Source organism: Varroa jacobsoni, unplaced genomic scaffold (assembly GCF_002532875.2).
Source record: "Varroa jacobsoni isolate VJ856 unplaced genomic scaffold, vjacob_1.0 scaffold_268, whole genome shotgun sequence".
Classification (NCBI taxonomy): domain Eukaryota; kingdom Metazoa; phylum Arthropoda; class Arachnida; order Mesostigmata; family Varroidae; genus Varroa; species Varroa jacobsoni.
The window spans coordinates 116,176-135,754 of NW_019213170.1; the positions used below are offsets into that span (position 1 = coordinate 116,176).

Here is a 19,579-nt window from a genome sequence, read left to right on the forward strand (position 1 = left end):
TATATATAGACATGAAGTACCTAAAACGAACAGAATCTCGCATACGAACCTCGTAATCGTCGGGGGATCCCGGACCGACTCTCTGATAGCCGGGGTATGGTTCGTTTTGAGAGCTTTGTCTTCCGGGGGAAAGCGTTTCGCCAACTGCTAGCGATTCGCCCACGGCACGATTTTTGCTCCAGTTGGTCAATAGCGTCTCTGTCAGCCATGACATGACGCTTAACGCCAAACAGAACCAAACGAAGCAGAGTCCAAAACAAACACGCACGGAACGACAACAGCAGCAAACGTCAGGATTACGATATGAGAGGAAGTACGGTAACATTCAACTAGCTGTCGTATCTACATATGGTCCCTCCAACAACGGTCCAATTATACGTGTTAAGATGTGTCAAGCGGGAATGCCTTTATCTTCTTCATTGTTTAACAGGCATATCCTATGTCTAACTGAATCATAAAAGCGATATATTTTACGACGTGTACGGTCAGAAAAATGGCGCATACCCAAACACTCCATCCCGAATATACTAGCTGACAAATTTTCCCCACCTAATTGAGCTATCCAGACGGACAAAAGAACTAGGGTGACGTGAAAGATAGAATGAAGCTAGAGAGAGAATGAAAAGAGTGTTCGAGGTGATAGGAACTAAAATATTCATATTAACGTGATTCCATGGGGGGGGGGGGTTGGCCGTAAACGTAGCTACCTCGTCGGAGGTAGATATTGTTGTTTGTACAACAATAGTACTGTCGATATCCGCAGTTGTTTACGCTACCGAAATACCGTATATGTGCGAATAATCTGCCTCTGTTAGCAGCGAATTTGATGTGACATAAAAGAGAAAACAATTCTTAGGTTATCACAACAGCGTAAAGCCCATTAATAGACTATCGCCGAAGGGGACTCAGTTGGAAAGACACTTACACAGGTCTTCGCAAACTGCTATTAAGCTACATAGTAAAATTGTAGTACTATATTATCTGGTATCATCCATATATCTGTATTCGTGCGAAGATTCTCGCGATAAGCAAATACTACAGTCGGGATACGTTCGGTCTAGCAAATGTGTTAAATCGCTAAATTCTTCATAATACCTATAAATACGTGTTGTTTATTCACTTGAATTGCCGCATAAACGGCTAAACGAGGCACTTCCGATCTGGACAAAGATCAGTGCAACTTCAGTTAGAAAGGTCTGTTATTGTGTTTTTTTTTTCAAATATACCAAGAACGCCTACTGAATCCAACAGAATCAACATCGCTCCGTTGCTACGCAGCTAAATCATAAAAGGAAATCGGATGCTGGAGAAGAGCATCATTTCCGCTTTACGATATACAGACGTTTATGTGTATAACCATCTGTTCTAGTAAAGTTATCAAGCCTAGCTTCATTAGCAAGATGCTTGTTTCATATTGCCGACAAAACTTACAACAAGGATAGCAGTAACTCAGTTGTTTTCAGAGTAAGGGTGTTTTCACGAACGTACTTTCTTTATTTTTATTTGGCACACTTATTGACGCCCATTATGTACGGGTTAGAATCTCGGATTAAATGGGTAAGATAACATATGCAAGTAACGACTCGGTGGTCCAGGGTCCCTAAAGGCTTGCACAAAGTATACAGCACAAGAATCTTGCTACCAGTCAAAGTTAATGCTGGTGTTCACGTTGCAGAGTACTATTCACTCTATTTTAGATACAGACGTAATCTCATTTACGCACCATTATACCAGTTGATGCATGGATATAACCATAACGCTCACATCTAACGTTTATGTTGAAAAATCATACTTTCTATCTTCCACTTCAGCGCACACTCGGTCTACGAGCTACTCGATGTATATATATTATCGTCTGATCGCATATCATGCCCATCAGATATTCTGTCACCTTTACCGATAATAGCAACAACATAATTAATTCTAAGGTGCGTCCAAGCTCGAGATTCGGTGGAGTCCTGTTTGCTCGCCGTTGATCCTTCTGCCGCTGCGTAACTTTTCGCTTCCAATAATACAATCACAGAAATAATAAAGTAACTTCTGTTTGCCTGTGCGATAAGTACAGAGTTGAAGGAAAGCACATGCAGTGTACATTCAGTGGGTCTGACGTTAGCGAGGACGTCTACCTCCCCAAAACTAGCCACTCGACTGACTCTAACGATCGCTGACAGACTAGCCCCGTTTTTCCTCTCGTAACTCTATTCTCACAGCAAGTCAGAGGATCAGACAAGACGACCGACAACCAACGATGGCAGTATTAATGACAGCTGCAATTGTGGTAGTTAACAGTAGTTGCTTTGTTACCTGCCAAAGCTACAACAATCTCAAGGAACTCTGACAGCTGCTCCAGGTCTGGAGGGTGATGATTATTAGCGAGCTACGACATGGGCAGGTACGGTTTCGCATACATAAGAATAATTCTCATACAGAAATCTTCTATCTGGGAACAGCCTATAACACCCTGCAAATGCAACAGGCAAACAACTGCGGCATCTTCATATCAGAGAAGCATGCTATCCCTCGGCTACTGGACGGTTGCTGGCAACATATTTTCGACCAACGCGAATTGTCTATGAGCAGCCTCTAGACTTCATCTGTTTGGAAGACTTTACATGCATCTGCTTTTGGAGCCCTTTTCAATGCATCGCCGATACACAGGTTGAGTTAATTCCTACGTATATATCCCCATTTTCTCTAGCTTTACTACATTCTCGAGCCTCGAAACCCAGCTGGCCTAGCGGCGCGTCGATGCTACTGGTTTTCGCGGCGCCAGCTTTGTTCGGTCAGGAAAGCTTGAGTAGAGAAATTAGAGGAATTAAGAAGACGTTCACGAATGCCAACTTCCTCATCCACCAAAACTAAACTAGCAAGCTCTTTGCGTTCAGCGTTCCTATGGACAGAGCTGCAGAACAAGGATAATTAGTCTGGGCTTTAGCTTCTATCGGTGACACCTGCTGCCACCTTGATATTGCTGTGGTACTTTCTCGCCATTTAATGTTGCAGGTAACCTGCAACTTTGCTAAATACCGTCCAGTCTTCACTCTTTCCCTTTTTATTCCTCGGCCTCATATCCGCTTTCAATAACGTACCGCCCCGTTTTTATTGCTACGGTGCTTCAGAGAACTGTTGCCTGCAAGGCTGCAACGCACAATGATTACGCAGTTGCAGTAAACGTGTATCAATACGTACTAACGATATCGATCAGAATTTGTGGTCCGTAATGTCTGGCACCGGAAACTGCTGCACAGAGCTTACGAGATTTAGCTAGCGATTTTAGAATAAAAAGAAGAAAATGATCGTGGTTCCTAGTGGCTTTCTGACGGGCAAGCGTTCGAGATTGATATCTACCCGGCCGAGAACAATTGTAGAGTAATTGTAACAGGGGTTGGGGAGGGGAAACCAAGCGGCGGGACGACGCCTTAAATGGGGCTGCAAAAATATCAGTGGACGAAGCAAGAACCAAACGAACTCGAGGAAAAGGGCGAGACAAAAAAGTCATGGGTATGTGCTATATTAGTACCCGCCCCAGTGTGATGATGCACTGATAGCGACAATGCTTACTAAATTTAGAAACACGTGAGGTAGTCTAGGCTCGAAATTAGGCGAGTGCCCACATACCCGCAAGCAGACCCAGTTGGTTCCGTGCTGGGAGCCAGTCACCCGAAGCAGTGCTCAACGCTAGTAGAATTGTTTGAAGAATTTGAAATAATATAGGTATTGTATCTACAGAAATATTACCTATATGTTCTAGCATTTGTGAAATAAATGTTTCAAGTTTTGCGCCCAGTTTCACTGCTGTCGCGCACTACATCAGATGGCTTCTGCAGCTACTGCTGTTATTGATGGTTTGTAGTGTCGTCATAGGCGAACGTATCCCAGCTCATAGTCATGAACAGACCACATCTCCATTCTTCTCTCAAGTGCCCCTTCTTCTTAAATATAGTCTTTGCCCCGGCTGCCCCTTCTCTGTGTGGTATAATCCAATTTGCTGTGACCAGTGAGGAGCAGACCTTAAAGGAAACGCCGGAGAACAAGTCCTATAGAGTCCTATATTCTCTATATACAAAAGCGAAAAGAACACGGCTTCCCTCTTACTGCTCGTTTTGTTCCAACGGCCGATGATCGTTTCCTCTACTGATGGGGTTGGAATCCCCACAACCGACAGGAAATAGATACATGGAGGGGAGAGCATAAGATGAAAAATTCGATCAGATACTACCTACACGCATGGTGTCTCATTATACCAGATTGAAAACGCTACGTTATGTAAGTCTAAAGGAACGAAAAAACATTAATCTTTATTAGGTACAACCGAATCGATTCATTCGTCATTTACAACGTCTGCTGTTCTCGGCAGTTGGGAAGGAGCTCTTTGCAAGAAAGCAATGAGGTACGAAAGAGCGTTCTTCTCGAATCACCTTGATTATAAAGGTATTTCTCTGCGCTATTACGTAACTTCGGCTGTAGAAACATGAGAGAATTATATTTGATTACTTTTCTATACATTCATATTAAATTTTTTTAATCTCACTGTATTGTTGTTGAAAAGTATATTTTTCCCCTAAAATTAATTTAGGCTACTTGTGTACTACTAGCTCTTTTTTTCAGTTTTTCAGAAACGGCTTTTAATAAAATATAACCTGTTCAGTCGACTCACGTAAGAAATGGAAGTAACGGAAGACCCATAAATAGATTTAGTTTTTGTTAAAAGTCTTTTTAAATGTTTTTTTTTTTTGTTTAGAGGTTGTCTGTCATCGTTCCACAATGACAAGGGCCGTCTGCAATAGTTCTGCTCTAACAGCACACATCAACTGTCAATTCTATCGTGAGCTGTGGCCCTTTCAATCACTTCGCCCTATGGCCTATGAAAAAACTTACACAGTCCTGGTCGGTCCGATCCGCTGGTATCCACTGGCTGAACCCAACAAGCCAAGCAGCTCTAGTGCGATGCGCAGCCAATGTGTCCAGTGTTCTTGCTCGAGCAGTAACTTTGACCAACGTCCGCTCTTCTACCACCTAACCAGTAAGCACCTGAGCTGCGGTGTTGTTTCACCTTCTAGCCGTCCTAGGCACCGTCTCATTTAGCATTGCAACTGCTGCTTCTATAGTTGCCGTTTGAATACTACAGCTTAAGGAACGCCAGATCTATCCTTCCAAATCTTTCCTGTTGCCAGGGCCACCACCAGTCAGAACACGTGGTCCACTCTCTACAAGGCCCTGTTCTCTGTTGCCCACTTTAGGCCCGTGGTGCTCGAGGCGAACAACGTATTCCGCCATTGCTGCGCTACATCAAGTAGCACTATCCCGTCATATACACAGTAGAGGAAGCACAGGAAACACGTTGTGAAGATGCCATTAGACGCGCCACTAAAATTGAAGTGTACATTACCCAGAGTCTTTTATACCATAGTCAGAACTTGCTTATGCTCAAACACCACTGCGCTTACCTTGCAACACTAGCGAATGAGACAGGAGCTACTGCGTAGCTGACATTTCCCAAGGTAGAACGCAGATCCAGCGGCTAATAAAAAAGCAGGATGTCAAATGAATATGTAGAAGCTATTTTTGACTAACTTAGAAGGAAAGCCTGATACATACAAGCGTTTAAAGGAGAACTGTTTCTGTTCAATCTTGATATAGGAGAGGCTGGGACATCGTAAATCAACGAGGAAAGGGGATAACAAATTGGTCTAGCTGCAGGTACATCTAAATAACTGTGGCATTAGTAGTTGTAGTAATAAATAGTCGTAGCAACCGTAGGAACAGGAAATGACTGTGGCAGGAAAAAGGAGATTGGCGTGCTTATACACTACCGCTACTCAAAGATCTGGAGATCAGGGGAAAGGTTCTCTCCATAGCGGGCAAAAAAGCGGGTCAGACATGGCATTTAAGCCCAAGCGTTCCTTCGCCGACTAGCAAATGTCCAAAGAAATGATGGCTTTCAAAGTAAAAAAAAACTCACTTGCATTGCAAGAATATCTTCCAAATTGCATGCAAAAATTGTGTCGACTTACATACGCGACGTACCTTTTCGCATGTGTAGACCAGATTTAACCAATTATTTTACATGATAGAATATTTGGCTTGCTACGATAAAGGAACGCCGAAAGCTTTAAGCTTCGCACAGATCACAGATTTATTATAGTATTTAGTATTTATCCCGTGATTCTTGCTCTTGTTTGAATGCATTGCTTTCTACGGCGAAGCCGTTTCAGTGATTACCTTCCCAGTGTCCCTCACTTTATTTCAAACCAGCGACCTTGCATTGACAAGCCATTGTCACAGATCGTTACGTTAGACGCTACCTATCCAAAGTTCACGTGGATTCTACTACTACTACTACTCCCTGTTAAGACCTTTCAATTGAAATATTCGGATATTTATGGCCTCATCTTGATGGGTCGATTTACCTAGGTAGCCGGTCTTCAATTGGCCATCAGTTTGAATCGAGTTGGGTAGAAAGAGTGAATTGGTGGAATTTTACATATTTATTATATATTCTATATATAAAGATTGATAATTACTTTTTTAGAAAAAAACGTGCACGTGTAGTCTGACCGACAGAGATGATGGTGCTGATATGAGTGTCGTGTGCGGCTTCACCCTAATTATGCCGCTACGAGCTCTCATATCGACAGTTGTCACCGGCATGGTAAGGGACACGGACGTGGACGCATACTTCTCGAAGACGCCAACGGTTTCAAGAAGTAATACGATTCAAAATTGGGCGTAGGTACAATTGGCTTTGCTCTGAGACTTGCCTCAGGCAATGCTTAGCGGCAATATGACATATATATTTTTTGACAATAGTTTTAGCGTCAGACATCATTTTGAAGTGTTACCCTTAGTTCCTTACGGGATAGCTTTTGAAATGAACTGATAAATTTTTTTTTTGAGAACGGTCGAGATTTTGAGCGATAACGATGGAAATGATAGCGTGCACAGTATTTACTAAATAATTATTTGTCCCATGTATTGCGGAGTTATTGGGCACAGCAAACGTTCCGATCGGGAACTATTGAACAATACTGACCAAACTGAAAAAGTGTTAGTAAGGAGCAGGATAAAAAAGGATGTTTCGCAATAGAACTGTTTAACGAGAATATATAGCAGGACTATAGAGCTACGTTCCTACAGAACGCATCCATCGATATACATTTCGTTTAAGGCAGACTTTCGTAGCGGAACAAAATAAATTTGCCCTTATGTTTTTCGGCATTTGTCACTTGTTTTTATATGTCAAATTGTGAGCCGCGCGTACCTGTAGCTGTAAAGGTAGACCATTTGGTGCTTACAGATAGTTTAGTTTATCCTGATAATCGCTCGTATTTGCAAAACGTGTTATCGTTCCTCTACAGATATTTTTATCGTACAATTAGGATTTAAGCTATTTTACTCTAACAAAACAGAAAGTGGTCTTTTGATAAGATAATAAGTTTATATTGTTTGTGACGACCATAGAAACAGTAGTTTCCATTATAAGAAATATCTATATATAAGAAATGCTGGCCATCGATTTTGCTCATCATTCGCATCATCTGAAATATCATACAATACTCTTTAAACAACTGGATGCTGATACAGTTGACCGTGTCAATGCTGGGTCTATATTTCCAGGATCAGCAAGCAAATTATTTCTGGGCTTTAGATATGCGTCCACGGTGTTTGAAACTGGTCAGATCGATAATTTCGTCACCAAGTGACATGATCAAATGACAAAAATTTATATATTTTACGTTTATTATGCCGTACGGCCGATAACTAATAACGATGCTTATAATGATTTCTGTGCTTAGATGAACCGGCATTGACAGTGAATAGTAATAGCAGGAGAGGTATCAGTGGTAAATTTTGTTATTGATACTGTTGTCTATCGATGGGAGACGAGCAGCGCGAGAGGTGGCCGTACGACCGAAGATGAGTGATGCGTCACCCCAGGTGTCGTTGTGACAGAGATGATTCTTGTTTCGACTGAGAACACCCCCTCTTCAATTCAAGTTTCATGTTTTACGTAGCGTGCTCTGGCATTTACCATTGAGGCATCGACGTAACTATGATGAGGTGTATAGTCGTAATAAATCATAGTTTGACGACTGAACATCTCAAGCTAGTTCATTGAGCAGTGCGGATCTAAGGAGATAGGATAGAGTAGAGTCAACATCGCGAAAAGCCACGATTGTAGAGAAGAAACCCCCAATAGCGAGTTAAGATTCCGTAGCGAGAGACTTACTCCGAGTGACAAAGAGTCGCTGCCCTGAAGAGACGATCAGACAGTCGCCTATCAGGACGAAGTAGCATTAACTAGTTAGTCAATTAGGGAACCAGCAGCCACCGTGGGAAATTTAGCTTTCTCTCTGCTTAAGCGATGGCAGCCTTGTACTGCTCAACTTATCTAGAAATTGTTGTAATAAGCGAGGGCTCGTGTAGGTCACAGCCCTGAGGCTGCAGTCGACGAGACGGTGCAAGCGGTTGCAACGTTAAGGCCTTCGAGTACCTCAGTATTATATACTAACAAGGACATAGTAATAGATAAAAAGAGAAACTTGAGGGAAGTTTCTCCTCTTCTATTTAGTTAACAATTGCTCAGTATTTATCGTGCTAGATATGTGTTTTCTACTTTTATGTTTCTGACGATGCATGGTGGCCAATGCATAGCTAGTTATGAACTTTGCCATAATCTAATCAATTCTAGTAGAGCCAGCTCCTATGTTCGAGTATTTCACCTTCCATACGGCTCTTACAGAGTTCAGCTCTACCAATGATTCGACATAAATTATAGACGAATTCATACATGAATATAGTTACACATTTTTCTGGTAGCACCAATGGCCGATCGAGGCAATGCGAAATGTCTATTTTTGCACTCACGCTATAGCTGACGATAGGTTGATTTAAATCCTGTACCGGAAAAGGTGGACGATTCAAGTTTTCCCTCAATGGGATCATCACTGCCGCTCAGAAACTCGTGCGTTTCAGTATGAACGAATAGCCCAGAGATTGCCAGAATTCGCACGCTCGATAAAAATCATCTACAGACATGGTTATTATATTTCGACAAGTTTTTTAGTGAAGAACGCTAAAACCTAAAGCTGTTTGAAGGTCGGCCTGAGAGGTAAGCCTACGTTAGTCAGCCTTTCGAAACATGCGTGTGTTCTTTTCCTTAAGCAATGTATCTAGTCTATTGTGATAAACCGATTAACGTTTTATGTCCACCTTGTAAGTTGCGAAGAGCCGCTGTCGCGCTTGACATATATTGGATATTTTTATAAGTCAATAAGATACGCTTTTCTTCACTTTAAGCCAAGAGAAGAGGACAATTCGCGAACCTGAGAGGAATACCAAATTTTGACATTGCCTTTTGCTACCATCGTCAGGATTCAGGGAATTGTTTTTACTTAGGCAAAGGACACATCGTAATATTGCGGTGGAAGCAGACTTTTTTTTTAACGTTAGAGACAAGGCGGTCCACTTACTGTTTTACCTTAGTATGTATTTTTTTTTAGCCAGCATTGTCTCGAAATGAATGTAAATAGACCAAACGTAAGAAAGCGATAAGCAGGAACATACGAACGTTGATTTTCAGAGCTACCCATCGTAGACGTTGTAAGGAAATGAAATGGAAGAGTTTCTAGTTATCGACTAAGCTCTAGTGGCCTAGTTTGACCACAATCGATGCAGAGATGCAATGCACGAATACAGTGTTAGATAAATGAATCTGGATACATAAACCTATTGTGACACAATGGACGTCCCGGTGCCTTCTTCGCCAAAAAGAAGGTTCCCTCTTACAGTGAGGCGTATCACAATACCAGTGGCTTTGCACTTTTTGTTATACTCAAGGAGATCGAAGTCAAAACACGTTTGTCCTTCGAAGAAGAATCGGCTATACCGCTACCTCGAGCATTTGATAACACTGTAAGAAGGAAAGCAAAATGAATCTATGACCGTAAAAATAGCATCTTCGTTTTATGCTGGCTGAAAAAACAAAGCATTCATCATAATTTAGGAATATTTAAATTACTAAATCATTAGATTATAATATTGCTACTGCTACCGTGTGGTATAAAGGCATAATATGTTTGCTATTATACTAACACAACGGCTCATGGGTCTTTTAATATGCCCAATAGTAATTAGGTATAATGATAACCACGGTGAGAGAAACCGTAGCGTTCAGCTCGGCTGTTGTCGTCAACAACACTCACTATCCACTATAGTATAGAGTATGAAAATGAACATACGGACGGAAACATATAACACGCCTCGCAGACATAGATAGTACCGTTCATTTATCGATTACGCGTTTCACATGCTCAGCCGCCTACTACTGTTAATAGCTCAAATTTGAGGTTGATGTATGGCGGCGGGCCATGTTGTATCTGCTGCAGACGTGCGCGTGTGGTAGATGACTGTTCTAGCTACATCAACGGAGCCCATGCCATGCACATGAGCCGACTGTGAACCATTGACAACTATTTTCGTTCATGCTTGGCCTTCGTAGACGATCGATTAGATTTCTCTTTCTCCCTCTGGAAATCGACAAAGAGAAACAGGGACCTGAAAAGTATGACAGGTCAATCAAGTTCAAACAGACTCTGTCTGTCTCGTGGCGAAACGCAACCCATAGGTATTGCCTCCGAACTTGCTGGATCTCAAACGCAATGGTAATACTTCATGAAACAGCTATTGACTGAGCAACTGTTTACACTCTGTGTATTAACGAAAAACGCCAACCAGGTAAAGCGTCCGTATAACTTCCTCTATGAGCGTTTCAGCTCATTCACTTCTTCGCTCTACTGTATATACAGATCAGACGGGATCTAATGTTACCTGATACTTTTCCCAAAAACGACCCAAACGCTTATTTATCAGCTCGGCCTAAACCCGAATTCCAAGACGAGGCTCCGTGTTGCATCCCCATCACCCCGTTGTTGTTATTCTTATTGTGTTTTCATTGTAGTTTCACTACCAGTCGCATCCAGTAAACCGACTGCATTGCAGTCACCTCAAAATGAGACCGACTCTAACTTCAAAAATTCAGTATAAATAGTAGAATGCTCTAAAGGCAAAGCTAGCGAGCAACGTAAGGATGTTCATATTTCTTTAGAAATTCTCAACCATTTCCTAGAAAGAAACATCCTCGATTCTATAACAAACAAAATAAAAGAGAAGAAAAATGAACGTACAATTTTCTTCCTGTTGTGTAATACGTAAGAAACTTTTGCATTAGGGTACTTTACAGTTGTTAATAAGAAAGCTACCCAACAAAGTCCTCTTTTTTTTTTTCTTGTTTTCATTAGAGTGTAGAGGAAATCTTTCAGATTTTTTAACATACAAGATATTGTTCCTATAGGTAGAAGAGGAAAACTTGGCATAACCGATATATGGAAGTGCTTCCAGTCGATGTCACGTATGAGCGTATTGAGCGTATGAGCGTATTGGATTCTGGCGTTTTTCTCCTCATGCTGAACTAGTAGTTTGAAACTATACGCCAAAAAAAGCCGGGTACTTTTCGTTAGAAATGCGCTCTTACCGAGCAGGAAATACCGGTTGCCGTCCCGAAAAAAGCCATATCAACGCGTACGCCCGCAGGTAGTAGTTAGGGTTATCAGTGAAAGGCAAATCAGGGTAGCAGGCCTTATGTCCTATTGGCACTGTGAAACTCGAAAGCCGTTCTGCGGATTCGCCAACTTATATTTACGCCATTAAGCATACTACCCTCTCTCAGTGCCTCTATGGTATCACATCAACTAACCAGTTCTCGGTAAGTGGCGATATTTCGAATGCTGCGTAGGAGATGGTAGGTTAATAAGTTTAACCTTAACGAGGAAGTCTGAAAGTATCATGACCCGCAGCATGAGCCGAGGCTTTGGTGTTTCGAGATTATTATCGAGACCATATGAACATACACCAACCTATACAAAAAGGTATGAGCTACGATGACATGTACCAGCTCGTGAGAGAAGGTTGTGGAAATTTGTTCGCTTCTATTTTATCGAGGACGAATCTGCATATCCGTTAGTGGGAAAAGGTTAATACGGATGCTATCGGGAAGAGGAAACAACTGAGATCAGTAAGCTGCTATCGCGGTGGGAGGATGTACGTCAGGATGACAGGAACTTTCGTTGTGTGAGCCGGTTGTCGTGGACTTGTAAAAGGTGTACTCAGTTACGTCGAAACCTCAAAACCGCTGGTCCGCTTTAAGGAGGATTGAGTCCCGCCCTACACTAACCCAAAGATATCCTCGGAAGTTCGAGCAGACTTGTTTTCTAGCATTATCATGTTGTATAGCAATCGCTTTACTCCACCTCATTAGTAATAATAATTTTAAAGCCGAAAACACAGTGGCGACAACATCAATTTTATTACATGAATATCTAGTAAAAGTAATAGGAAGACCGAAGAACGATGGATGACTAATTATTCCTCATCGGTGTTCCTCGTTGGTGCTAGTACGTCTACTATACGACGGCCGTACGCTGGTTATGCGTAACACTCTACGGCTATACGTAATTTCAATAGAAACGGTAATAACCAGGTTGAAGCATGGGACAGAATAGTGTGCTAAGTCCGCGGAACAGCAGTGAACAGGCCGAATGCAATCCGAGTAAGTGCATTGGCTCAAGGTCTTTCCGGTAGCCTGCCCCTAACGGGAAACCCAAGGAGTTTTTAGGAGGTTGCTGGGAAACCGACTGTCTGATGGAGAATCTAGCAGTCTTCTATATTCCTTTCGATCTAGGCTATGGAAAGCCGTTTCTGATGTCTGTATCCGATAGAGTTGACATGGGCCTAAAGTCAAAGTAATGCCTACCTGAATCACCTGCACAGTATATTTTTATACAACGCAGTATGATAATCGAAATAATCTGCTGTACATAGACGAATTTAGTAAAACTAGAACTCAGATAAATATAAATAGTAAAATTGTGTCAAAATATTAAAGCGGTTATATATGACAAGACTAAACCGTCTCAAAGTCAATATGGTGGTTACTTTTGCAATGACGAAGCCGAGATTACAGGAAAAAGGAAACCACGTTAGCGCACGATTATATGATTGATGATGTCACTATTAATTTCGCCTACTCTTCGTTGTGTCGTCTCATTGCGTCATCTCCGTGTACTTGAAGTACATGAAATAAACTTATCTTCAAAATCTCGTACAGTAAAAAATAAAGCATCCAATTCATGTATCTATATATATAATGTGTCTGTCTATTATGAATACATCTAGCCCTGAGTATAAAAAGAAATCCTCAAAAGTTTACGCAAATGGATAGGTGTGTGTGTGTAGATGTATTTGCTATTGTTGTACATTGTACATTTTACTCTATTAAAGTAAGCAGTATAACTAAAATGTCACATTGGAAGTATGAGAGTTTTTGGTGGGCAAGCAATTGGTCCGGCCATAAAAATACGGCCGTTTATGCAGTTCAGTAAAGAGAACGCAGAATCCTTAAAGAGAAGCCTAACGAAAAAATCAAGTATAATCTGGTAAAGGTATAGAATTCGGTTCAAGTGATTGCTACCGGATTAGAGCCATCTGAACGCATCTATCTCCTGTCTGCGGCAAGCTTTGCATTAATACCGATCAGCAAGAACCTGCTGAAACCACATGTGGTTTGTGTCGATCTCAACGAGATACCTCACTGCGGACAGGGTTTCTTACTTCAATTCGTTGTTAATTAGTATAACAACAATATCTGTACTCAACAAAGGGTACAGATAGATAGAAAAAGATATAAAGTTAATGGGTGCTATAGCTCGAAAATGCTCATTAAGGTATCACAGTACCAGGACAAATAGCTAGCTATATGTTCAATCATATTTACATACATATAAAAATATATGTATGTAAATATGATTGAGAAAAGAAAAAAACTATTAACTTTATAGGATGCCACCCACAGCTCTCGATCGTCATGAAGATGATTTGTATCAGAATCAGCACTTAACCAGGATGAAAATCTGAGGTATATGTACGTCTATCGACAAGACTGACTGAGATTAGAAACTGACTCAAATCGTATTCAGAAGTTATAACAGTTAGACTAAGAGAATTTAAACGTTGCACGCGCAGAGTTCCTAAGCCCGTGGAATGTCTGGAACTCCTGCATCTTTGGGATTTGCACGTTTCTCCTAAACAATTCGTACAGAGACATACAAACACAAGCTTCATTTTTTATGCTTATAAAAGCTTCATTCATTATTTAGCGTCGTTTTTTTCCTATTGGAAAAAGAATATTTATATATGAATCAGATCGGGTGTACAAGTTTCTTCGGATAGAGCTTTGGTTGAGCCTCTTCTGTTCTACAATACCAGACGCTTGGTGATTCCAGCCTAAGACTGTTTCGCTATTGGTTCAATGTTTCTCTTGGCGTGCGTGCGTCGTGTTCCTCTGGCTTTAATTCTCTCACACTTGGGTATGTATGTATGTAAGTGTGTAATGAAACGGCATTTGCCGTAATGATAAACTGACCGCATGTCGATGGTATTAAAATAGAAGACCATTTGTAACGACCGGCGTACCAAAAATTTCAATTACATTTAAATCATCTGCGTATTATAGACTGTATGTTCCTGATTTACAGTTCGGAGATGTCAATGGAGATCTCCAGAAGAAACTGTAACGTGTTTTATTCATGATATTACCTCTATAGGTCGAAGGGGTCAAGAATATCAACGACGACCCTTAATAGCCATCCAAGAAAGACTCAAAAGAGTAAGACCATAATACGAAGATAATAATCATCATTGGTTTCGGTAAGCCACGCCAAAGAGCTGTAGGTCGTTTTGGTATTCGGCCTTGAACTTATGATAGGTCTTGTGAGATCATTCATTGTAAAAGAACAAGAAAAAGAAAGCAAAAAACAACCTCAAGATGCTATACATGTGGTGTTAGATATATTTGTAAGATGTATTTAATGTTCTATATATGACAAATGTAATATAAAGTATTATATTTAGTGTTCGTGTAACGCGTCCATTTAACTTATTGCTTATTTGTGCTTAGATGCGCTTATTCTTATTTCGCTCAGTTGTGCACATATCGTTATGCTTATACGTAAACAATTGTGCTTAGCGCTCACACGTCTGAATTCATACATTTCATTAGTAGCACCTGTTGTAACAATGGCAAAGGAGCCCCTGTCTAGTATACTCATTGGATGCGGTCTTTTCCTTGCAGATTGTTATTATTCTTAATATTATTGCAATAATATACGTTTAAAGTTAAATAGGCATTCTGCTGTTTCCGTTGCACCAGGCACTGCTCATTAATCGAATGATGGTCCAGCTTCACTCAATTTATCTAGATTGAGATCTGGAAATGCCCAAATTTGGCTTCCACTATTTGTCCTTGCGCGTAGCAGGAGGCCTACGGTATCTGGTCCCGTTCTGTATGCCGTGTCCGTGCCCAGTGCATTTGTGAGTTATTCGGGAAGGACAACAAAGTAGAACGATTCGAGGCAAATGTAAGACATTAGCAAAGACGATTAAAAATCGACGCGGGTCGCTAGATGCTATCGAAAGGTCGAGGAGAATGCAGTGATATCCTATTATTTACCGTGACTGACGGAACCAAACAAGCGACTAAACTAACAGACTACCTCTGGCATCTGGACAACTCAACACTGTGGGGTTCAATCATCCGTCTCTTTCTAGTGAACTGCATGAGCTTCCGGGACAGTCTATTATAGGGTAAAATAAGTGCCCTCTATTTCTGCTAGGCAAAAAATCTATTCTCTTGTTTTCTGGCGCTAAATAGGGAGACGAACGTATGTGTTGTTGTTGTTGTTGACGGCACTACCGTTGAATAACTGTCCTTGTGCGTATGGGGGTGCTGTCAATACAAATTATCACTGCGTTTTGAAAATAGAGAAAACAATCTCGCCAAACAATTATTGCTTTGACAGACACAGGGAGCGGGATTGAAGGAATAGTTGCATGGAGCCTGCACGAGGCAGGCCACACTGGCAGAACAAAAGTCGAAATAAAAGTGAGACCGGATTGTTGAGAACGTGCCACGGTTGTTACTCCGGCTAAATGACCTGGGTAGGCACACGGAAGTGGTCTCTGTAGCGAGGCATGCTTGACATTCTCTCCGGGAAAGGCACATGCGAAAAGTTTGCTCAATTTCTTACTGAAATTGACGCAGCCTCAAAAATAATGAATTAGAAGGAATTGTCAACACTAAGTACTTTACGGATATATTAGTTTATTCGAAGAGGTTGCCATTCGTGTTTCCTTAGCAGAAGGCTTGAGATAGAGAAAATACACTTTTAGCCCTTGTGTAGGGAGTCGGTAAAAGATGAATATTATTTAATGATTGATGATAACAACATTGGGATGGGATACACTAGAGACAAGGAAGGGACTGTTATATAGTTAGTGAAGTATCGGTTAAATTTTTTCCCTGGAAATGTTGGGATTCGCCTAAAGGTAATTGCAGCGAAAGTGACCCATAGAAAATATCTTTAGTCAACAATGACCAAAAAGTGCAGGCCAACACAAACCGTGAAGTATCGTGTTAGCACAGAAAGCACTATTTTTCACTGTATTTTTAATGTATCATCGACGAAGTGCAGTTTTTTACTAAAAGGTCTCGCACTAATAGTTCGAAGAGTTTTTATTACCATTCCACCAGAAGAGAGCTCTTGATAGATTGACGTCCATACTTACATTTTATCCTAAAAACTAGATGCTTTCGTTAACAGGTAGACCAGTCGAGGACAAAATAGGTAATGGTCTGTTAAAGCAGTGTTAGGGCAAGACAAAAAGCAAAATAGAACTCCTTCTCGAACAACAAATATTTAGCTAGGAGGGATATAAGATGCGTGGGAAAGATCGTATTTCGGCTAACATGTGTTCCTAATTTGATCTTCGATTTTGTCACTCAATTAGTAACAATGGTTTCCAAGCTTGTCTTACTTTTCACAGTCCTGACGCCAGCTTACATTTTGCTACTTAAAAATTATTTTTATTATATTTATACTAAATGCATTGCATAACTTTTATGGGGATGATCGCCAACACTATGCAATTTCGTAAAGGGATATTTTCTCATCAGACATCTATCTATCTTACAGTTTGAATTGCGTCTATGGCCAAAGACGTGCGCCGAAAATCGTCGAGCTATCGTACTTTTAAGTGCTAACCGAACATCAATATATGGTGCTTAAAACACCGATGGTTAGGAAGAGAAAACCCAAGCTCCCAAAGTTATACGTATTTCTTAATGAACGAACGGTGCCAATTGGTTTTGTCTACGAAATGCTTTCAACCTATTCCAATAACATCGATGTCGTTGACAGGTCATCCGGAAAGTTGCTGGCCTCGAAGCTTAAACGAAAGTATGCTATCTTTAACTGTGCATTCAATAATTGTTAAAGACTCATCTATACAACCCATTGAGTCAGCGGAAAGAGTTGTCGTCATAGATATATATATATATATGACATTTTTTTTTCTAAAGTGATATTGACAGTAGTAGTTACCCATTTAACTGGCTTTGTTAATATTCTGCTATAATAAGTCAAACATATTTTTACTGTGACGATTGTAATTTACCGCCACTTTTTATCATTCTCGGTAGCAGTTAATGGATCTCGTCGTCGAAAAATACCATACTTGTTTTTTTATATCGCGCTCCACGTATGTATTCCAGCACGTTCCCACGAAATACATTTTAGGTGTAAGAATTAGGATGGAACAGGCTGTAAATAGTCTACGTACGATCATAGCTGACCGCCTTTTTTTTGCACATCGCTTCCTACATTAACACCTCGTTCCACACCGTCTGATTGCACATATCCAAGATCCTGTCTTGTAGCAGCGAGCGATTCTGCCAAGAGCTTTTTAATTAGACATTGTGCTCCGCGTGGAAGCAGAATTCAGACTAATCTCAAATTAAGACAGTTTGACAGTTGGATTGACGCAGGCCAGTACCGGCTTAGTATTGTAGTTGGCCTAGTACGCCACGTATTTGAACTTAAGACGACGTTCAACTTATCTTCACCACTCTCGCTTTGACGATGCATCTGAATGTATCTAGTCCACTGGCTTTCGGATCTAGATTAGTTAAATGAAATCGGAAAGGGGACAACTGACCGAGATTTAGTACTTGGTTTCCGTATAGCCCCCCGGTTGAGGTTTGCTTTTGACAAGAAGTTAGATGAGAGTGCGCTACGAGCTGTTCAGCGACGTACTAAGTTCTTATACGAGTGTCGAGGCGGAACTTCGATGCCAAGTGGATCGTTAGTTAGCTATACATTACTTATTATTATGTCACCCACTGTCAATTATAAGACAACTGATTTTAACAGTAAAAAGAAGTATAATCAAAAGAAATTTTAAAGCTAGATATTGGACGTGTAACAGCAGGTGGCAGCATATGGATAGCGTAATGCACTAAATACGATCCTTAGATTCCAATTTACTTTCACCAAATTTAGAAATCGAACAGAGAGAAATCGCGTAAGATAAACATCTTGTAGAAGACTGCATTCAACAGCGTAGCTTGGAGAAATTTACTTAATAGATTTTTTCCTCTATTTAGGCAATATCTATCAACAAACATGACACTAGCATATCGACTTACGAGTCCCGCTAAACTAATTATGTGCCATTAGGAATAAACGTTTTACTTCTCCGCTATGACGGCTACCTAGCGTAAAAAGTGTATCAAGACATAGGGATCATTGTCGATGTCATCCGTTTTTTTTTACTGTCTTTTAATTTTATCTAGTGTATTACTAAGATCTGTAATTTTCGGTCGTGTCCACGAATCGGAACTTACTGTCAGCTGTGATAACATCACTGAATCGTTGTGCTATAGGTGGAATTATTATCCAAGCGTACGAACGTCATTCTTGACTTCTGCTCTGGTTCTAGCGCTCGATGAGGATTAGTAAGGGAAAAATGGGTCGAACACGATGCCTGATAGGGTGTGGTTATTTTATGGTAGAATCGCAAATAATTATACAATTTCATTTCTTTATAGGATTTTCTTGGTTTCAGTCATGCTACATCTTATCAAATAGCGCCAAATCATAGCAATGACTATTTCCACAAGCCTTTGGTGGAGCTGCATGAGCCGTTGCATCTCAAGGATATACAGCATCGGCTGCGGTCTACTTTAGGTTTAGAGAGAACTTGATTGACATATGTCAATGGTTTCAAAAGATGGTTTTTTCCCGATCATACCTGTCACATGTGGTTGTCTTTGAGAAATATTTTTCTCATGATTTTACTAATCAAACGAATTTTCTGCACAAAAATATTGTCTGCATATGTACCTTTTTGCAGATCACGATGATGGAACACAATTCCCCATAGGTAGATACTTAAAAGGATCTTGTATAACTACGACAAGAAGAAGATTATTGCACATCGTCTTTTCAAGCCACTGTCCCAGTCCTTTCGAGATAGGAAAGTATTTTCCCGTTGCCTTCGTTGGATAACTAATTTCTTCACACGAAATCGCTAGTGATACAAGCCTCACCCTTCCCATCATCTCTTAGGGATATAAACCAGCGGCAGAGGCGTCTTCAGTTGACATTTTCTTGAGTAAGAGCGAATC

The 19,579-nt window shown here is 40.8% G+C and overlaps 1 protein-coding gene across 1 annotated transcript in view; it reads right to left on the reverse strand.

The window, feature by feature from the left end:
• Positions 1-19,579, reverse strand: part of LOC111258837 (5-hydroxytryptamine receptor) — a 47,015-nt gene that overhangs the window by 24,583 nt on the left and 2,853 nt on the right. Inside the window, exon 2 of the mRNA XM_086967609.1 lies at positions 50-218. Within this exon, the coding sequence (XP_086823735.1) occupies positions 50-214 (165 nt within the window). The 5' untranslated portion in view covers positions 215-218. The remainder of the gene's footprint in view (positions 1-49; positions 219-19,579) is intronic.